The following is a 15,366-nucleotide window of genomic DNA, read 5'->3' as shown; positions in this document are numbered from 1 at the left end:
TCGTGAGGACCTGTGCTCCCATAACATTCCGGGTTTCTTGCTTACATTATGCCAACAGGAATTTTGGTTAGGACCTTAACTTCCAGAGTTCTATCTTGGCTTAGGGCTCATTTTTCACTTTGATTGAAATTCCACCTTTATAGATTCATTTCTTTGGGGTTTTTTTTTTTTAGGAGATTCTTATTTCCATAGACCACGTTGCCTAAGAAAAATCCCTCTTATTTTTATGACCTCATATAGGAATACGAAGCAGTGTCATCTCCATTATTATATTTCAGTCTTTACAACAACTGTGTCAGGTAATCAAAGATGTGTTATCTCTGCTTTGCATATGAACCATCTTTGCATCCAAGGGACAAGTTTCACTTGATCATTCAAACTGAATTCAAAGCAGCTCACACAAAGAATGGTATACCAGATCTTTTTAGTTAATCTTCCCTTTCTCATTTTCAGAGACTTTTCATCTGCTTATCCTGGAGATGGGCTGGACTTCTCTGTCTGCAGAAGGGAACTCTTAGAGCAACCCTCTTTGCTGTTTCTCTCTAGCTCAGACCACCTAGATCTTTGCTTTGGGGCAAGAGGGAGCCTGGGGGCAGGAGCATGTGGGCAAGAAGGAGCTTTCCCCTCATATACGAAGCAGGGACAACAGTGGGCATCACCTCCTCCTTCACCCAATGCACTTTCTGCTTCTGGTTTGGGGGGTGTGTGTGTGCTCTGTCTCTGTCTCCCTCATTTTCCCCAGCTCTGTCTTTAATCAAGTATCCCCATTTCCTTTGGTCTATTTTGGAGCTCGCTATTCAATTCTCTAAGTTTACTCCAGCATCAATATCATACTGTATTTACTATTTGAAAATAAGTCTTATTATCTAGCAGAAAAGGCCCCCTCATTCCTTTTTCTTTTTCAGAAATATTCTTGGTCATAGATTTCAGATTCATCTCATCAAGTTCTAGGAAAAAAAATCTCATGGGGATTTGATTGGGATTGCATTGCATCTATAGATCACTTTGTGGGAATTGACATTTTCCTTTCTAAATAAATGAAATACCTCTTCATTTATTTTGGCCTTTTGGAATATCTTTTCATAATATTTTATAATTTTCTCAATAAAGGACTTGTGCATTTTAAGATTCATTTTTATATACCTAATATCTTGTACTGCTCTTGTGAATGTCTTCTTTCTAAATTTCACTTTATTTTTTTGTTCTGGTGTCTAGGATCATACAGTACTTGACTTTTGTATATTCATTCCTAGCCAACTCTCTAAGCCCTTTTATGAATTAAAATAATTTATTTGTAAATACTTTTGGGTTTTTTACATTGACAGTGAGGGTGACTTGTTAGTTCATGCTACAGTTTTATAAGAATTAGGGAAAGGAGCCATTTGGGGGGAGACAGAGACCCATGGACACTTGGCTTACCAAGTGGGCTGCACGTCTGTGTCTGCTGGACTCAGCCCTGTGGAGGGCGTGGGGCTGGGTGGACACAGCAGAGGCCCATTTCAGCCCCCACGCACCCCCTGGGCTGTGTGCTGCTGTGCATAGGCTGATGTGGCAGCCCTGTGGACTATCACATCAACTGCAAATAATGACAGTTTTGTTTCTTTCCATTCATATACATTTTCTTTCCTTCTACGCTAGATAAGATCTATAACACAATAATGAATAGAAGTTGGTGGGAGCTAGGCATTTTAATTTTATTTCTGATCTCACAGGAAATGCTTTCAACATGTCATCATTATGTATGTCCTTTCGGGTTTTTTTTTTTTTTTTTTTTGGAAATGCTATTTAGTCAGTTTAAGGAAGGTCTCTTGTATTTATAGTTTGTTAAAAGGTTTTGTTATGAATGGCTGTTGAATTTTATAAAATTATTTTTCTTCATCTATTGAGATGTTCATAAGTTTTTTCTTCTTTTGCCTATTCATGTGGTGAGTTTCATTAATCTATTATCTAATGTTAAAACAGTCACATATTTTGAGGCTAAACCCAATGTATTATGTTTTATCCTTTTCATTTATAGGTGGATTCTGTTTACTAATATTTTGTTTAGTGTGAGAATGGCCTATAAATTTCCTTTCTTGTGTTCCAGTTTAGTTTCAGTATCAAAATTATGTCTGTCTCAAAAATGAATTGAAGTAGTTTTCTCTTTTCTTATTCTTTGGAAGAGTTTGGGTAAGTTTATCTTTCCTTTGAATGATAGAAATTCACCTGTGAATCTCTGCATGGTATTTTCCTCATGGGAAGATTATTAAAGTATTGATTAATTTATTTACTAGTTATAGATCTATTTCTTCTTGAGTCAATTCTGGTAAGTTGTCTTTTTTTAGGAATTTATCTAGTTTATTTATGATTTCAGTGCGATTGCATAATATTCTTTTATCTCTGCTGCATCTGTAGTAATAAACTCCCTCTTATTGCTAATATTGATTATTTATGTTTCCTTTCTTTTATTTTTCTGATCTTACCAGAAGCTTGTCTGTTTTATTTGTGTTTTCAAAAACTAACTTTTACTTTATCGATTATTTCATTTATGTTTACATTTTGTTTTGTGCTTTTGTTGTGCTTTGCTTAATGTTTGCTACTGTGTTGATATTTTTCTTCTGCTACTTTCTTTGGAATTATTCTCCTCTTCTTTTTAACATTTCTTATGTTGTTAGAAGTTAGACATTTTTCTAATTTTCAGATTTTCTAATTTAAAACTGTAATTTTTGCTCTTAATTCTATTTATCTGTATACTATATGATTTTTATATGTGTATTTTCATAATTATTCAGGTTTGTTTTCTAATTTCTGTTATAATTTCTTCTTTGACCAATTATTTTTATGTTTAAAATGTCCAATTGTATGGGGATATTTATATTGGGGTAGAAACTGCAATCCGTAGGAAACCAATCATTTGAAATTTGCTGAGGCTTGCTTTAAGATCTAGACACTAGTCATTAAAAAAATGATTCATGAATCCTTGTAAAGGATGTGTATTCTTGATAAGTTGATGCAGTGTTCTATTCATAAACATTAAATCTAACTTAATTATGCCATAAAAATCGCCTATATTTTTACTGATAATTTTTCGGCTTGACCTATTAATTAATGACAGAATTGTGTTGGAATATCCATCTATGATTCCGTACTTGTTCATTTCTCCTTGAAATTTTTTATCAGTTTTTACTCTGTATAATTTAAGACTGTATTATTGTCATTGGGTGCATCCTCATTATTATATCTTCTTGATGGGCTGAACTTTTAATTTTTATGTAGTGAATATCTTTATAATGCTTATTGTCTCAAAGTTTGTTTTGTATTATATGAATACATTAGCATCAGAATTCTTTAGGTAAATATTTACAGGGTAAATCTTTTTTAACCTTTAAGTTGTTTGGGGTCTTTTTGTTTTAGGGATATTTCTTGTCGCCAGGACACTTTCTCTCTCTTGTTTTCTCCTGTGTCGCCCCCCTCAATGCATTGCATTATAATCTTTGCTTACGAGTGGCTAGTTTAGTTCATCTCTCCGCATTGTGATTGCTGTTATACATTGATACTCCCTCCTACACATTTCTTTCTTCTTTTGTTTTTGTTTCTTTATTGCCCATTTATTTTCCCCCCTCTACATATTTGAAGAGTAATGTCTATTTCTTTCTCTATGTATATCATTTTAGTTGGTTACCCTAGATATTACAGCCTTAATAATAACCTAATGAAGCTAAAATTAATTTGCATCTCTATTTCCTTCTCTCAAAATAAAAGCACCTTAGAACACTTTACCTTTCTTTAGTCATTCCCTTCTGAGTTTACTTACAATATTTTCGATACTTTTTCCTTATCCCACAAATGAGGTATTATGATTGTTTCTTGTAGTCAAAGTTTGTTTGAATTTACTCATATAGTTACATGTAAGTTTGCTCATCATTCTTTCTTATATCTCAAACCTTTCATCTGGTGTTACATTCTTTCTGCCTAAAGTAAATCTTTTAGAATTTCCTTTAGTGTGGGATTTTTACTTCTTTGAAGATACATCTATTTGTTCCTTATTCTTCAAAGAGAGTTTCTCTGGGTATAGAATTTTAGGACAATTGTTCTCTGTAATTAAATATTTTCTTATTGTCTGCTGACTTTCATCATTGGTATTAAGTGGTCACCTGTTGATCTGCTTTCTCTCTTTGGTGTTCTTTAGTCTTGTGAATTGTCTAAGGTGTGTTTCTTTTGTATTTTTCCTGCTTAGGAGTCGTTGGGATTCTGCATTTGAAGTTATTTTGTCTTTCAAAAATTCTAGGAAAATTTTCAGTCACTATTTCTTTGAATATCACTTTTTTAAACCTATTTTATCTCTTATCTCCCTTTGAAAATCTGATTAGATACTTGTTAGACTACTTTATTCTCTATCCTTGAGCTTTAGTTTCTCTCATATTTTCTCTCCTTTGTCTCTCAGGGCTGCATTTTGGATAATTTCTTTCATTCTATCTTTTAATACACCAGTCCATTCTTTAGCTGTGATTAATTTGTCCAATGAGTTTTTCATTTTAATTATTACGTTTTTAATTTATACAATTTAATTTGGTTCGTTCTCAAATCTGCTTGGCTATATTTCATAGCCTTCGTACCTTGAAAATGTTTCAAAGATTCTCTTTTATTTCTTGAAACTAAAGTCTTTAATTGAGTTTTTATTCCTCCTCACAGATAATGTGTGTTTAGGTCACAAACCTATGTGAAGGTCATATTGTGATCATTGATTCTTAAGAGAGATTTTAGTTCCTTTTACTCAGCACCAAAGCTGGGACAGACAACTCTTCTCGTACTTTCTGTGTAAAATATTTATTTCTTATTTATCCTTACACTGAATTTCTGGCCTTCTGGACCCCGATTTGAATCTCTCCCTAGTCCCAGGATTTGTCCCTAGACTTGTCCCTAGCCCCATACACACATGAAGCAGAAGCTTAGGTAATACAACATTCAGCAGATGTTCTCAGGGCAAAACTTTCTTCAACTCGTGCTTATTATATCCTTGGTTCCTGCTTTTGCTTTTCTTTTGGGCTCTCCTCATTTCATTTGGACCAGCTCCATGGTACATTTAAAAACATTAAGAACATCTTTATCAATCCTTTAAAATTCTTATTATGGAAAACTATTTTCAAATAATGGTCTACCATATTGCTGAACATAGAATTTCTGGGTGACCTTTCTCTGTAAGAAGGATCAATTGTTAAGTAAAAAAACAGGTGCTAAAAATAGTGGCATGGTATGGAGTTCCTTAAAGAGAGGGTATAGTTTTTATCCTCACTCAACTGACTAGCTGTATACCTTAGCAAATTATTGACTCTCTCTAGATCTTTATTTCAACCTCTTTCAAATGGGGATAATAATAGTAGTAATTATTTTGGAGTTTTTGAGATATAGATTAATTTATTTATGTGAGGAATATAGAAGAGTGCTTGGCACATAGTGCCCAATGAATGCCACATTTCATTGAACTTAAGATGTCATAGGTTGTAAGATGTTCTGTTACTTCATAAAAAAGAAAATATGCTTCCAATTAAACTATGAAACAATGCCAAGATGCCATTGACTGAAACATACATCTCAATCTCAGATGTTAAAGAGTGAAAAAGAAAAGCATCTTAGAATCACCTGATTGTAGTAAATTTTAGCTGTTATTATGAATGATACATATAAGCTGAGAAAGCATTGGTGGAAAAACAGAATCTTAGTCTCAGAACTGATAGGACTTTAAATGTTTGTGGGTATTTGTTTCATCTCACCGTCACCTCATCCACTTCTGGACCCCAACTGTACAGTCTTTATCCTCACTCACCTTAACTAGCTCTGTACCTTAGCAAATTATTGAATCTCTCTAGGTCTTCGTAGTATATAGTACAGTGTGAGAGCTAGAGTCAGTTTCTAGAGGGTTAATTGCCAGTAGACAAACACAATATTCTACCTTCTCCTTCAAGACTGAGGAAGAAGAGAAAAGGAACTTATGTTTATTGAGAGACTTCAGTGTCTAGCATACCTATAGGTGCCTTAAATACAGCATTTACTTTAAGTTTTACAATTAATCAGGTTAAATAAGATTAGTTGCAGTAACAAACAACCCCCCAGTTCGTGGCTTAGCACATTATATTTATTTCTTGCTTGCCCCACAGACTGTGGTGGCTTAGGTGGCTCTATTCCAGACTGTGATTTAGGACTCATCTTCTTCCATCTTTTGGCCTTGCCATATTGGGGCTTTCTGGTTTTTCTGGCATCACTCAGTAGGCAGAAAGGGGAAGAGAGAGGGACCAGGGAGAAAGCATACCTTCTGTTACAATATAATTTAAAATTGTTTAAGACCTCACAGTTTTATTTATTCCTTGGTGACTTTTTGGAAGGAGGAATTACTATAGGTTAGGGTGGTTGGAGAAGGCCTCCTAGATGAGGTAAGGTTAGAGCTGAGTCCTAAAACACTACTATTTCCTGGAGATAGAAAAAGAGCATGGAGGAGATTTCAGTCTGGATGTGCTGGGGTGCCATGACCAATGCACAGAGTTATGGAAGAGAAAGCTGTTTTTGGAGAACCATGGAACACTGTGTTGGGGAATGACTATAATTTATTGCATTCCTAATTTATTGTACTAGACATCATGCAATGCAGTTTGGATGCTACTCTGATGGCATACGAATCATTAATAAGACAGTATTCTGTGAAAGGGCCGCTTTTTCATGTTTGACCCGTTCTGTGCCCCACTGAATTAACTCAAATGGCTAACTGTTGACCAGATGGTCCACGCACCTGACAGCATACCCCAACATAAAGGATTATTTATCTGAGGATGGGATGACAATGACAGTAGGATTTGTTGAGCTTGACTATGTTGTGTTCACACTCTGGGTTGTTTCATTGACATACAGTGACCCTAGAGAGGGTTCTGGTTCTCTGTCTTCGGTTCCTTTTCATCAATGAACTGGTGAGAACCCTTCGTCATTGTGGCTGGAGCAAGGTTCTGGTTTGGTCTGGATTCCGCTTTGAACGTCTCATACTACTTAGGTCATACAGAGGATGAGTAGGATGTTAATTATTTCTTCAGGGCCAATGTTACTAACCACAGAAAATGTCTTAGTGTTGCTGTTTGTGCTTATTCAAAGCATGGTCTCTATGTACTAGGTCTTTATCAGATCTCTTCTATGGAAGGTTTTTATTCTTCCCAATATATTTAATGTATTCTGCTTTTTAATCCCTGTTAGTGGGAAGCAGCTCTTTGGGCCTGAGGTCTGTGTAGGAAATGGATCTTTCATTGGGCATAAAGATGGATATCATAAGACTTCCTGTGTAGCACCATTAAATAGCCCCCTGGGTCAAAACGGCTTATTGTATTATTATTATTTCACTTGGTCTTATAAGTGTCATGCAAGATACATGAGCTTATTGATTTTAACAACAACCCTGAGAGTAGGTCCTTTTCCCATTTTACAGATGAAGACGCTAAAGGTCAGAGAGGTTCAGTAAGAGGCAGAACTGGGATGGGAATCCCAATCCTGAACTTTGGATTTCCATGAAATCATCATGTTGCTTTCCAAATGTTATTGAGCATACTCCAGGTTGCAGGATTTGAGAAGGAAATAAAATCAGAGACGAAGGTTGGGTTATTGTGGTTGTTGAGGAAGCACTGTCACCTGCTCATGGCTTTAGAAATAAGAGAACATTATACTTGTGAAACTACAAAACATTGTACGGTTCTCTCTCCTGTATCCGCTTTCCCAAGGGTATGTAGACTCCCTCAACCTGGGTCCTCATCATGACCCAGAGAGGGAAATAGCTTACCCAGTCTGATCTCTGACTGTGATTTATGAAACAGGATATATCCAAATTTTCACCACGTTGGAGCTATTCAATTTTCTCTAATGGCCCTTATCTGAGAATTATGTCTATTCATGGCAGCCACAACCAGTAAGTCATTAGCTTAAAGTATACTTATTGTTAATTTTAGCACCCTGGGACCTGGGCCCAGGGAGAGAGGGCTCTCACTTTTGCAAATCAAAGCTGAGGAACATTCGAGCAGTTGGCTAACATTCACATCAGGAAAAGTTGGAAAGTAAAATGGGATGATTAAAAAGTTAAAGAGTAAAATGCAGTTGACTAGCGGGACATAGTTCAGGAGGTGGCAGAATGGCCTCCATCTGGCTGCCTCCTTATTGCTGGGCACTGTCCTCACCAGAAGAGAAATGGAACCAATCTTTATATTGAGCACCCCTCTGTGCCAGGGACTTCATTTATGTAATCTCACCGATCCATACAGAGTGCCCTATGGAAGGAATCAGTATTTCCATTTTATCTTTTATCAATCCTTTAAACTTCCTCTTGAACCTGAGCGGGGCTGAGGTCTGGGTGGGCCCCTCTACCTTATGCACAGTCCTTCTGGGCTGTCCAACCCTGTTCTTCAGGGCCGGAGGGGAAAGGGCCAGCTTTGTGAGCCTTGAGGTCTGCTCTGCCTACTTGCTGGGAACTGTCGCCTGGCAGCTGTGAGGGGCCACTGGGGCTTCCTCCAGGGAGCCAGAGCTCTCTATATTTCATGAGGCTCAGTTCATTCAGCAGGGCTGGGTGACAGCTTGCTTGGTTTCTTGCACCTCCCCTGGGAATGAGCGTTCTTAAAGTATCTGATTGCTGCCCGATGCTGGCCACCACCGCTAGTAATACTGAAATATCGCTGATGACTGTTGCCACCCTCCTACAGGTCAAATGCAGGCCCAGAGTGGACATGAGGAGCCAGGCTCATTGTTATTACTTCCCAAAGCTCACTGAAGCCCTCCTTTCCATCCCCAGCGCCCCACCTCTCCAGCTCCAGGCTTTCATGGTCCCCCTGGGAGCTTGCGTCCTTCTCTTAAATGAACCCTTGCTGCTGGTCTCACTGCCTCGAGTGCATCCAGTCCACTGGTCACTATGGGAGCTGATGTTCCCCTCCGATAACTTCACTGCCCTGCTCAAACACTGTCAATGGCTCCCTACCACCCACAGCACAGATCCAAAGAACCAATTCCTTTTATATGCAGGGTCATAAAGGCACCTTCTCTCCAGCCCCCTGGGAGATATCTGGGTCCCTGAATACCTGCTACATTTTCTGGTCTCCTTGCCGTGGCTCACACTGCTGTCCTGGCACTTAATGTCCTTGTCCGATCTTTTCGTGGCGGAATCCCACCTTGCATTTAAGACCCAGTTCAGGTGTCCCCTCCTCTAAGAAGTCTGTCCTACTCTCCCAGCTGGTGGTGCTACTCCTTTTTCTGCAATCCCACGCCAAGGGATAGTTCCCTCTGAACTCCACCAGCAGCCCAGCACGCTCCAGCCTTTTAGGAACACTTCCATGCTCATGATTCTGTTCCTTTCATGTGCTCTTCCCTTTGCCTGCATTCTCTTCCTTCCAGCCCCTTCTCCTTCCTCTATTTCCACATTCCTTCCAATGCCAGCTTTGGGGTCATGTCTTGAGAAACTTTCCCTGAAGGGAACCCCTTCTTCCCACGTTCCCTTCTCACCTAGTACTGCTTGGAAGCCCTCTGGACCTCATTTAGCATCCCCTTGGTTACCTGTTATTGCAGTTTTCATACAGCATTGGGATTGGCTGTTGGCCCATCTGTCTGTCTCTCTGGAAAACCTAATGAGCACAGAGCCGGGGGTAGGAGGGAGGCTGCCCAGCTGGTTATAACCAGACAGTGAGGACTACAGGAACTCAGGAGGGACAGGCAGCTGTGTCTCAATGAGTGTGAAGGTGCAGAGCCCCTTTCAGGCAGCCTGTGTGTGAGTCGTTGCAAAAGGCCCTCACGATCGTCTCACCGAGCACTCACAACACCTGGTGAAATAGGTGCCTTGTCTCCCAGTACCAGTGAGGAAGCTGAGGTTCCTTCAACAAGAACCCACCCCGTCAGTCAGCAAGTGATTGATCTGACGGTTCAGGCCCTGTCAGGAAGGAGGGACGGGGGTACAGCAGTAAGCGGGACAGACCTCTAGTCCCTGCCCCTGTGACCCTCAGGGGATAGAGATGTGAAGCCACTAATTTTCCAGTTAATTGTTTAATTACAGTTGTGATCAATTCTATGGGAGGAGAAATAAAGAGGGGGTGGGGGATCATATAATGCGGGACTTGACTGACTCCCCAGGTCTCATTCCTCCCTAACACCCTCACCCCCACCCCCTCGCTGCGTCCTCCTATCTAGTGCTTTGGCTAGAGCTTCACTGCTTTCCACGATATTTACTGTCCTGCCCCTGTTGACAGTCCTAATGGATTCTGCAGATTAAACAATCCTAGCCCTGCCTTCAGCTCTACTCCGATTGGCCCATTAGACAACGGCAGAAACCGCCCTTGCTCCTGGTTCTAATTGAATAATTTACTGTAAATAGCCTCCATTTCCTCCAGAGCCCAGGCTGGCTTGTTAGCCAAATGGAGGTGAGCAAGGGTTGCCTCTAATGGGATGCAAGAGAGAAATGAGCTGTCCAAATGAGCGGCTGTCCCAGCAGGCATTGAATTAAATCAGAGACACTTAGGGCTTCCAGTTTTTCTTGTAAACTAGCCCCTCCTCGTGGGGGAGGCACAGCCAAGAGCCCTGCAGAACCAAAGCTGCAGGTTCCATTGTGGGATTTCCAATGAATTAGGAAGGCCCGTGGGGTGGCGGGGACGTGATGGAGTTTCCTGTTTCTCACTCACTCCTACGTGTGTCCTTCTCATCTTTCATGGGCAAGGTAGCATCTCTGCCCTGAGATATGTGTCTCAACTCATAGGACCTCTTTAAGGCTACTACCAGGTGTCAAGCATATGATATGATATATTATCTATTAGGGGCTTTTGTGAGTCATCTCATTTTAATCCTAATGAAGTTCCTGGGAGGCAGGTATAATTGAGGAAAGCACCTTCACGGGGGTTGATGATTTTCCCAAGGCCGCGTACTAATGAACCACAGAGTCGGGATTTGAATCCAGATCTGTCAGACTTCAAAATTTAAGTTTCTTTTGCAACGACAGTGAGGACAGATTGCGTGGGGCTAAGGAAATACCTTGAACCCATTCTTGGCTTCCGGACATGCTGTGTAGCTTTGGAGGGGTTCTACTCTGAGTCTCTGCTTCATAGGATGAGACCAGCTTAGAGCAGTGGGAGGGGATGGCTGCAAGGGCAGCAGGCCATGGGGGCTCCCCCGAGGGCTGCATGATTGAAACAGGTTTCTCTATAAAGCTAGTGACACCTTAGGCTTTAGCTGGGACTGTGGTGTTCCCGTCCCTGATCCTTTTACAGCACATAACTCGGTCCAGACAACTTTCACCAAAGGAACCAACAAATGAGGAACAGAAGGGATGTCCTCACTGTGCCCCCTTTTCTCCCACCATTTGGGTGCAGTGTTTTTTGATTTGCTTCATTTTTCTGAGGACTTGTCTTCTGTCCTCTGGCTGCGTCATTGAGGACTGGCCTTAGATGAAGCTGAAGGACTCCCAGTTTGGGAGGTGGGAGCAGTGGGAGGTGCTGGTAAGAACGCAGAGGGCTCGGTGGCTGTCTGTGAAGGGTGGCAACTGGGTGTTGCCACCATCATGTGGAGTCAGGCTGCCTGTTAGCAAATGCTGGACACGTGTCACTTGTTTATTGCTCTCGTCATCTTCATCTGCTCCAGCACCTCCCCTCCAATCATAAAATGTGGATACTAGTCCTGTCCCCCTACTAGTGGTGTGATTTTGGGCTATGGACATGTTTCTACGCATTTCAGAGGTCTCATCTGTAACAAGGGGAGTATTAAATGAGTTAATGCTCTACGAAGCATGCAGAACAGGGCTGGGTACTCAATAAATATTAGCTACGATTATTAGAGGCACTTTATGACCATCAGCTGGGTTAAACTCTTGATATTCCCTATCTCATCTTACTGATGTTCTCTCTTACCTGTTTCTCACTCCCAGTGAGTATGAGTTGTGGCTCATCCAAGAGCTAATCCGATTCACAGTTCCAGCTTCGGCTATGATTTGAGCAAGATGTGATTTCAGACATCAAGGAGTCCTGTCCCATTGGGGAAAAGAGGCAGGCATAAGTAATACGTGTACAGTCTGTGAATAGGACAGTAATTCATATACGGCCCAGATGTCCCCAAAAGGCCTCTCCAGCTTCTGGGGACACATGTGCTCACATGAACCAAGTTTTCGTCAGCTGGCAGCCTCCACTGGCATAACCGCTGGGGAGCTATGGATGAAATGGATGAACAAGGACAAATCACGAGGGTGCTTTAACAAAATCTAGATATATTAGGTGTATTGCATTTCCCTCAGCTAAGAGCCCTGTGCTTGTTAACGAAGAGGAAATAGGTTATTTGGGCAGGACTTGTTCCTACTGTGCTCTAGCTGGCTTGTGCTTACTGCTCCTATCCAAAGGGCTCACAGACTGGTGATTAGGAATCTATTCTAAAATGTCGTGGTCATCAAGTTGTGTTTCTGGAATCTACCCCTTCAAAATTCAGATCTGCTTGCATCCAGGCGTCTGCTCATGACAGCTCTGCCTTTCTCTGTGGGTCCCTTAGCTACCACTCAATCAGTTCCAGAGGTTCCTCTAATATTCTAGGGTGCGCTTCGTCTCGTCACAGGATCCTAACGGGTTCACACTTTAAAGGACCTTGGACTTCCTTCTTCTCTCTGTCTCCTCACCTACCTTAAGCTTTCAGTTTGTCTCTTCTCCCTTTTCTTCTCCGTGATAAAGATGGAGGTAAAATAAGATCTGCTTGTTTACTGCTCTCTGATCCCATCATAGCATTCACTCGGAGAAGTTAGTCAAATATATTACAAAGAGAACAGATACCTCATTTTGTTATTTCTAGCTTTTTCTTTTGTGCCATACTTTTCAGGCTGCTGACTCACTGGGTTCCCAAAATATACTTTCTCAATAATGGTAATAATGATAGAAATAACAATGCTACTCCTTCTGACGCATGCTGTCATTGTGATCGGTGTTTCATACGCTTTATCTTATTTTCTGCATCTCCTTTATCTGATCACGGGGCTGCACATACAGCAGACTCTGAGGACATAATAATAATAATAACAGCTTTTATTTATTTAGCTCTCATCCTGGCTTGACACTTCCATATTCCTTATCTCATGTCATTGTTACAAAGTTCTGTAAAGTAGTTATTAGTCTCAGTTACAGATGAAAAGTTAAGGCTCCACATAAAGGTATTAAAAATTCATTCCACTTATCTTTTCAACAGGCACACAGAGTGCTTGCTAAGTGTCCGGCTCTTCACTTGGTGCCAGGAACACAAGTGGTTCTTGCCCTCAAGGGACTCACAGTCTAGAGGGGCCCACAGACAATGAAAGTGGCAATGAGTCTCTGGTATTATCGAAAGCCATAGTTTATTCTGGGCTCCTGCCTCCCCATCCTTTTCAGATTGACGCATTTAGTTTTTCATTCCAAGCATCATAAGGGGTACTTTATGTCCAGCCACATCACTATTAATTAAAGTCCTCCTACGTTCTTTTCTCATAAGGGTCACTTGTAATCACAGAGTAAGGGTTTAATTTTATTAGGCTTATCTCATTCTTCCCCACTGTATCTTTCCACAAGTTCATACTGGTGTTTTCTCTGAATGTCTTGAAACCTGCTGTCTTCCAGCTCAGAGCATGCCAGGTGACAGCCAACCCTGTCTTTTATTACTTTACCCAGGCAATGGTGACAGAATCTCTATTTTCCTCAGGGAGGGCTTCTTTATTGGCTTGAAGAAGGAGTTGGCCTAGAGAAATGGGGACGGGGCAAGGCAGGCAGGAGGAGACAAACAGGTGGGCTGCTGCTTTTATGGAGGAGGAAGGATGCTATTGTCTTGATCCAACCTGTGAAACACAGGCAAGCCAGGTAGGTCCTCAGTGCTGGGATTGGAGCCCCTGGAACTTGGTTCACCTTTACCAGTTAGGCTGCTTCTGTCTGTACAGAACCCAAATCCTCACTTGAACAACAAGAACTTCATTATCTTACATAATAGGAAGCCAACAGGTGGGCCCCTCCATGGTTGGTTGATTCAGTGGTTCGGTGATCAAGGACCCAGTTTTCTTTTCTCCAGCTCGTTCCTTGCCTGGTTGCAAGATCGTGTCTAGCAGTAATGAAGTGATGAGCGTCCTTGTTCAGGTCCCATGGGAGACATCCTGTCTCACCTTGTGGCTCACGGGAGAAACAACATTTTTTCTGGAAGCAATTCTGTCATGGCTCATTGGTACGAATTGAGTCACCTGCCTATTCCTGAACTAATTACTGGCAGTTTGGGTGAATTTACGTCATTTGAAGTGGAATGGCTTTGGGGAAGCAACCACCACGTCCATGACAGAATCACATTTTCAAAGCTTAATCACAGTGAATAACCCAGGGCTGCGATGGTATATAGGTACGGAATTGGCAGGTAGAGTAGCCAGATTTAGCAAATAATGTAGGATGCTCAGTAAAATGTGAATTTCAGGTAAGCCATAGACACTTTTTAAGTATAAATTTCTCCCATGTAATATTTGCTGGTCTGTGTGTTCCAATATTGGTTACAAAGCAAAAAGGGTCAGGCAAATATTTGATAATGGGAGATAAAAGATTGTACAGTTTGTAGTGGGCGAGCGACTTAGAACCGAGATCAAAGCTTAGTGCTGCATCACTTGTGTGAGTACAGTGGAGTGTAAACTGGTCCAAAAAGCAGAGGAGGGCGAGGGGGTCTTTCCTCCGCACCTGCCTTGTGGCCAGGACCCAGGAGAGAAAGTGAATGTGCCTCCTCTCTCTGGGCCCTCCCTCACTGATTGCATCCTGCCCTCTCTTTCCAGGGCCCCGACCGCTGTGGGCAGGCTTTGCTACAGATTGGGATCAACATGATGGCGCTGCCTGGAGGTCGCCACCTGGACTCCATCCCCCTGCCCGGTCAGCGGTAAGTCACATAGCTGTCTCTCGGGGCCATACCTGTGAATCGGGCACATCCTACCTCCCAAGGAGCTGCGGTCTAAGATCCAGGCAGACAATGAAGACCATGATCGAGTGGGGTGTGCTGCTAAGATAGGGGGCCCAGAGGAACTTCCTGATTCCACCTAGGCCAGGAAGTTGGAGTCACTGGAGAAGGAGGGCCCTTGGGGTTAGTGAATTTTCCCTTTGAGCCTCTTGGGTCAGTCTATGCTTAGGTGTCTTCTCTTTCTCCCAGGGAGAGAGCTGAGCACAGAGAGGATCCTTGGGAAATACTTGTTGCCCTGAGTTGGGCAGTAGGGGTCTGGAAGGGTAAGGAAGGAATACACTGAGCGGAAGGTGAAGCCCAGATGATGAGATGAGAAAAAGGAGAGACTTGGGGGCCCCAGAGTCTCCTTTACACAGCTGAAAGGTATGGAGACCTGGCTGGTCCTGGAAGCCAGAACAAGAACCAAAGGTAAAAGTA

At 41.7% G+C, this 15,366-nt stretch overlaps 1 protein-coding gene across 4 annotated transcripts in view; it reads left to right on the top strand.

Moving 5' to 3' along the window:
- The window catches only part of INSC (INSC spindle orientation adaptor protein), a 115,672-nt gene that overhangs the window by 13,128 nt on the left and 87,178 nt on the right, over positions 1-15,366 (top strand). For 3 of the 4 annotated variants that reach the window (XM_033119100.1, XM_033119098.1, XM_033119097.1), the window contains exon 2: positions 14,771-14,871. In XM_033119100.1, the coding sequence (XP_032974991.1) occupies positions 14,816-14,871 (56 nt within the window). In that variant the 5' untranslated portion in view covers positions 14,771-14,815. Of the gene's footprint in view, positions 1-1,872; positions 1,926-14,770; positions 14,872-15,366 lie in introns of those variants that run through there. The other variant, XM_033119099.1, reaches the window with a different exon arrangement.

This window comes from Rhinolophus ferrumequinum, chromosome 11 (genome assembly GCF_004115265.2).
Source record: "Rhinolophus ferrumequinum isolate MPI-CBG mRhiFer1 chromosome 11, mRhiFer1_v1.p, whole genome shotgun sequence".
Lineage (NCBI taxonomy): Eukaryota > Metazoa > Chordata > Mammalia > Chiroptera > Rhinolophidae > Rhinolophus > Rhinolophus ferrumequinum.
This window is presented reverse-complemented; position numbering and strand designations above follow the sequence as displayed.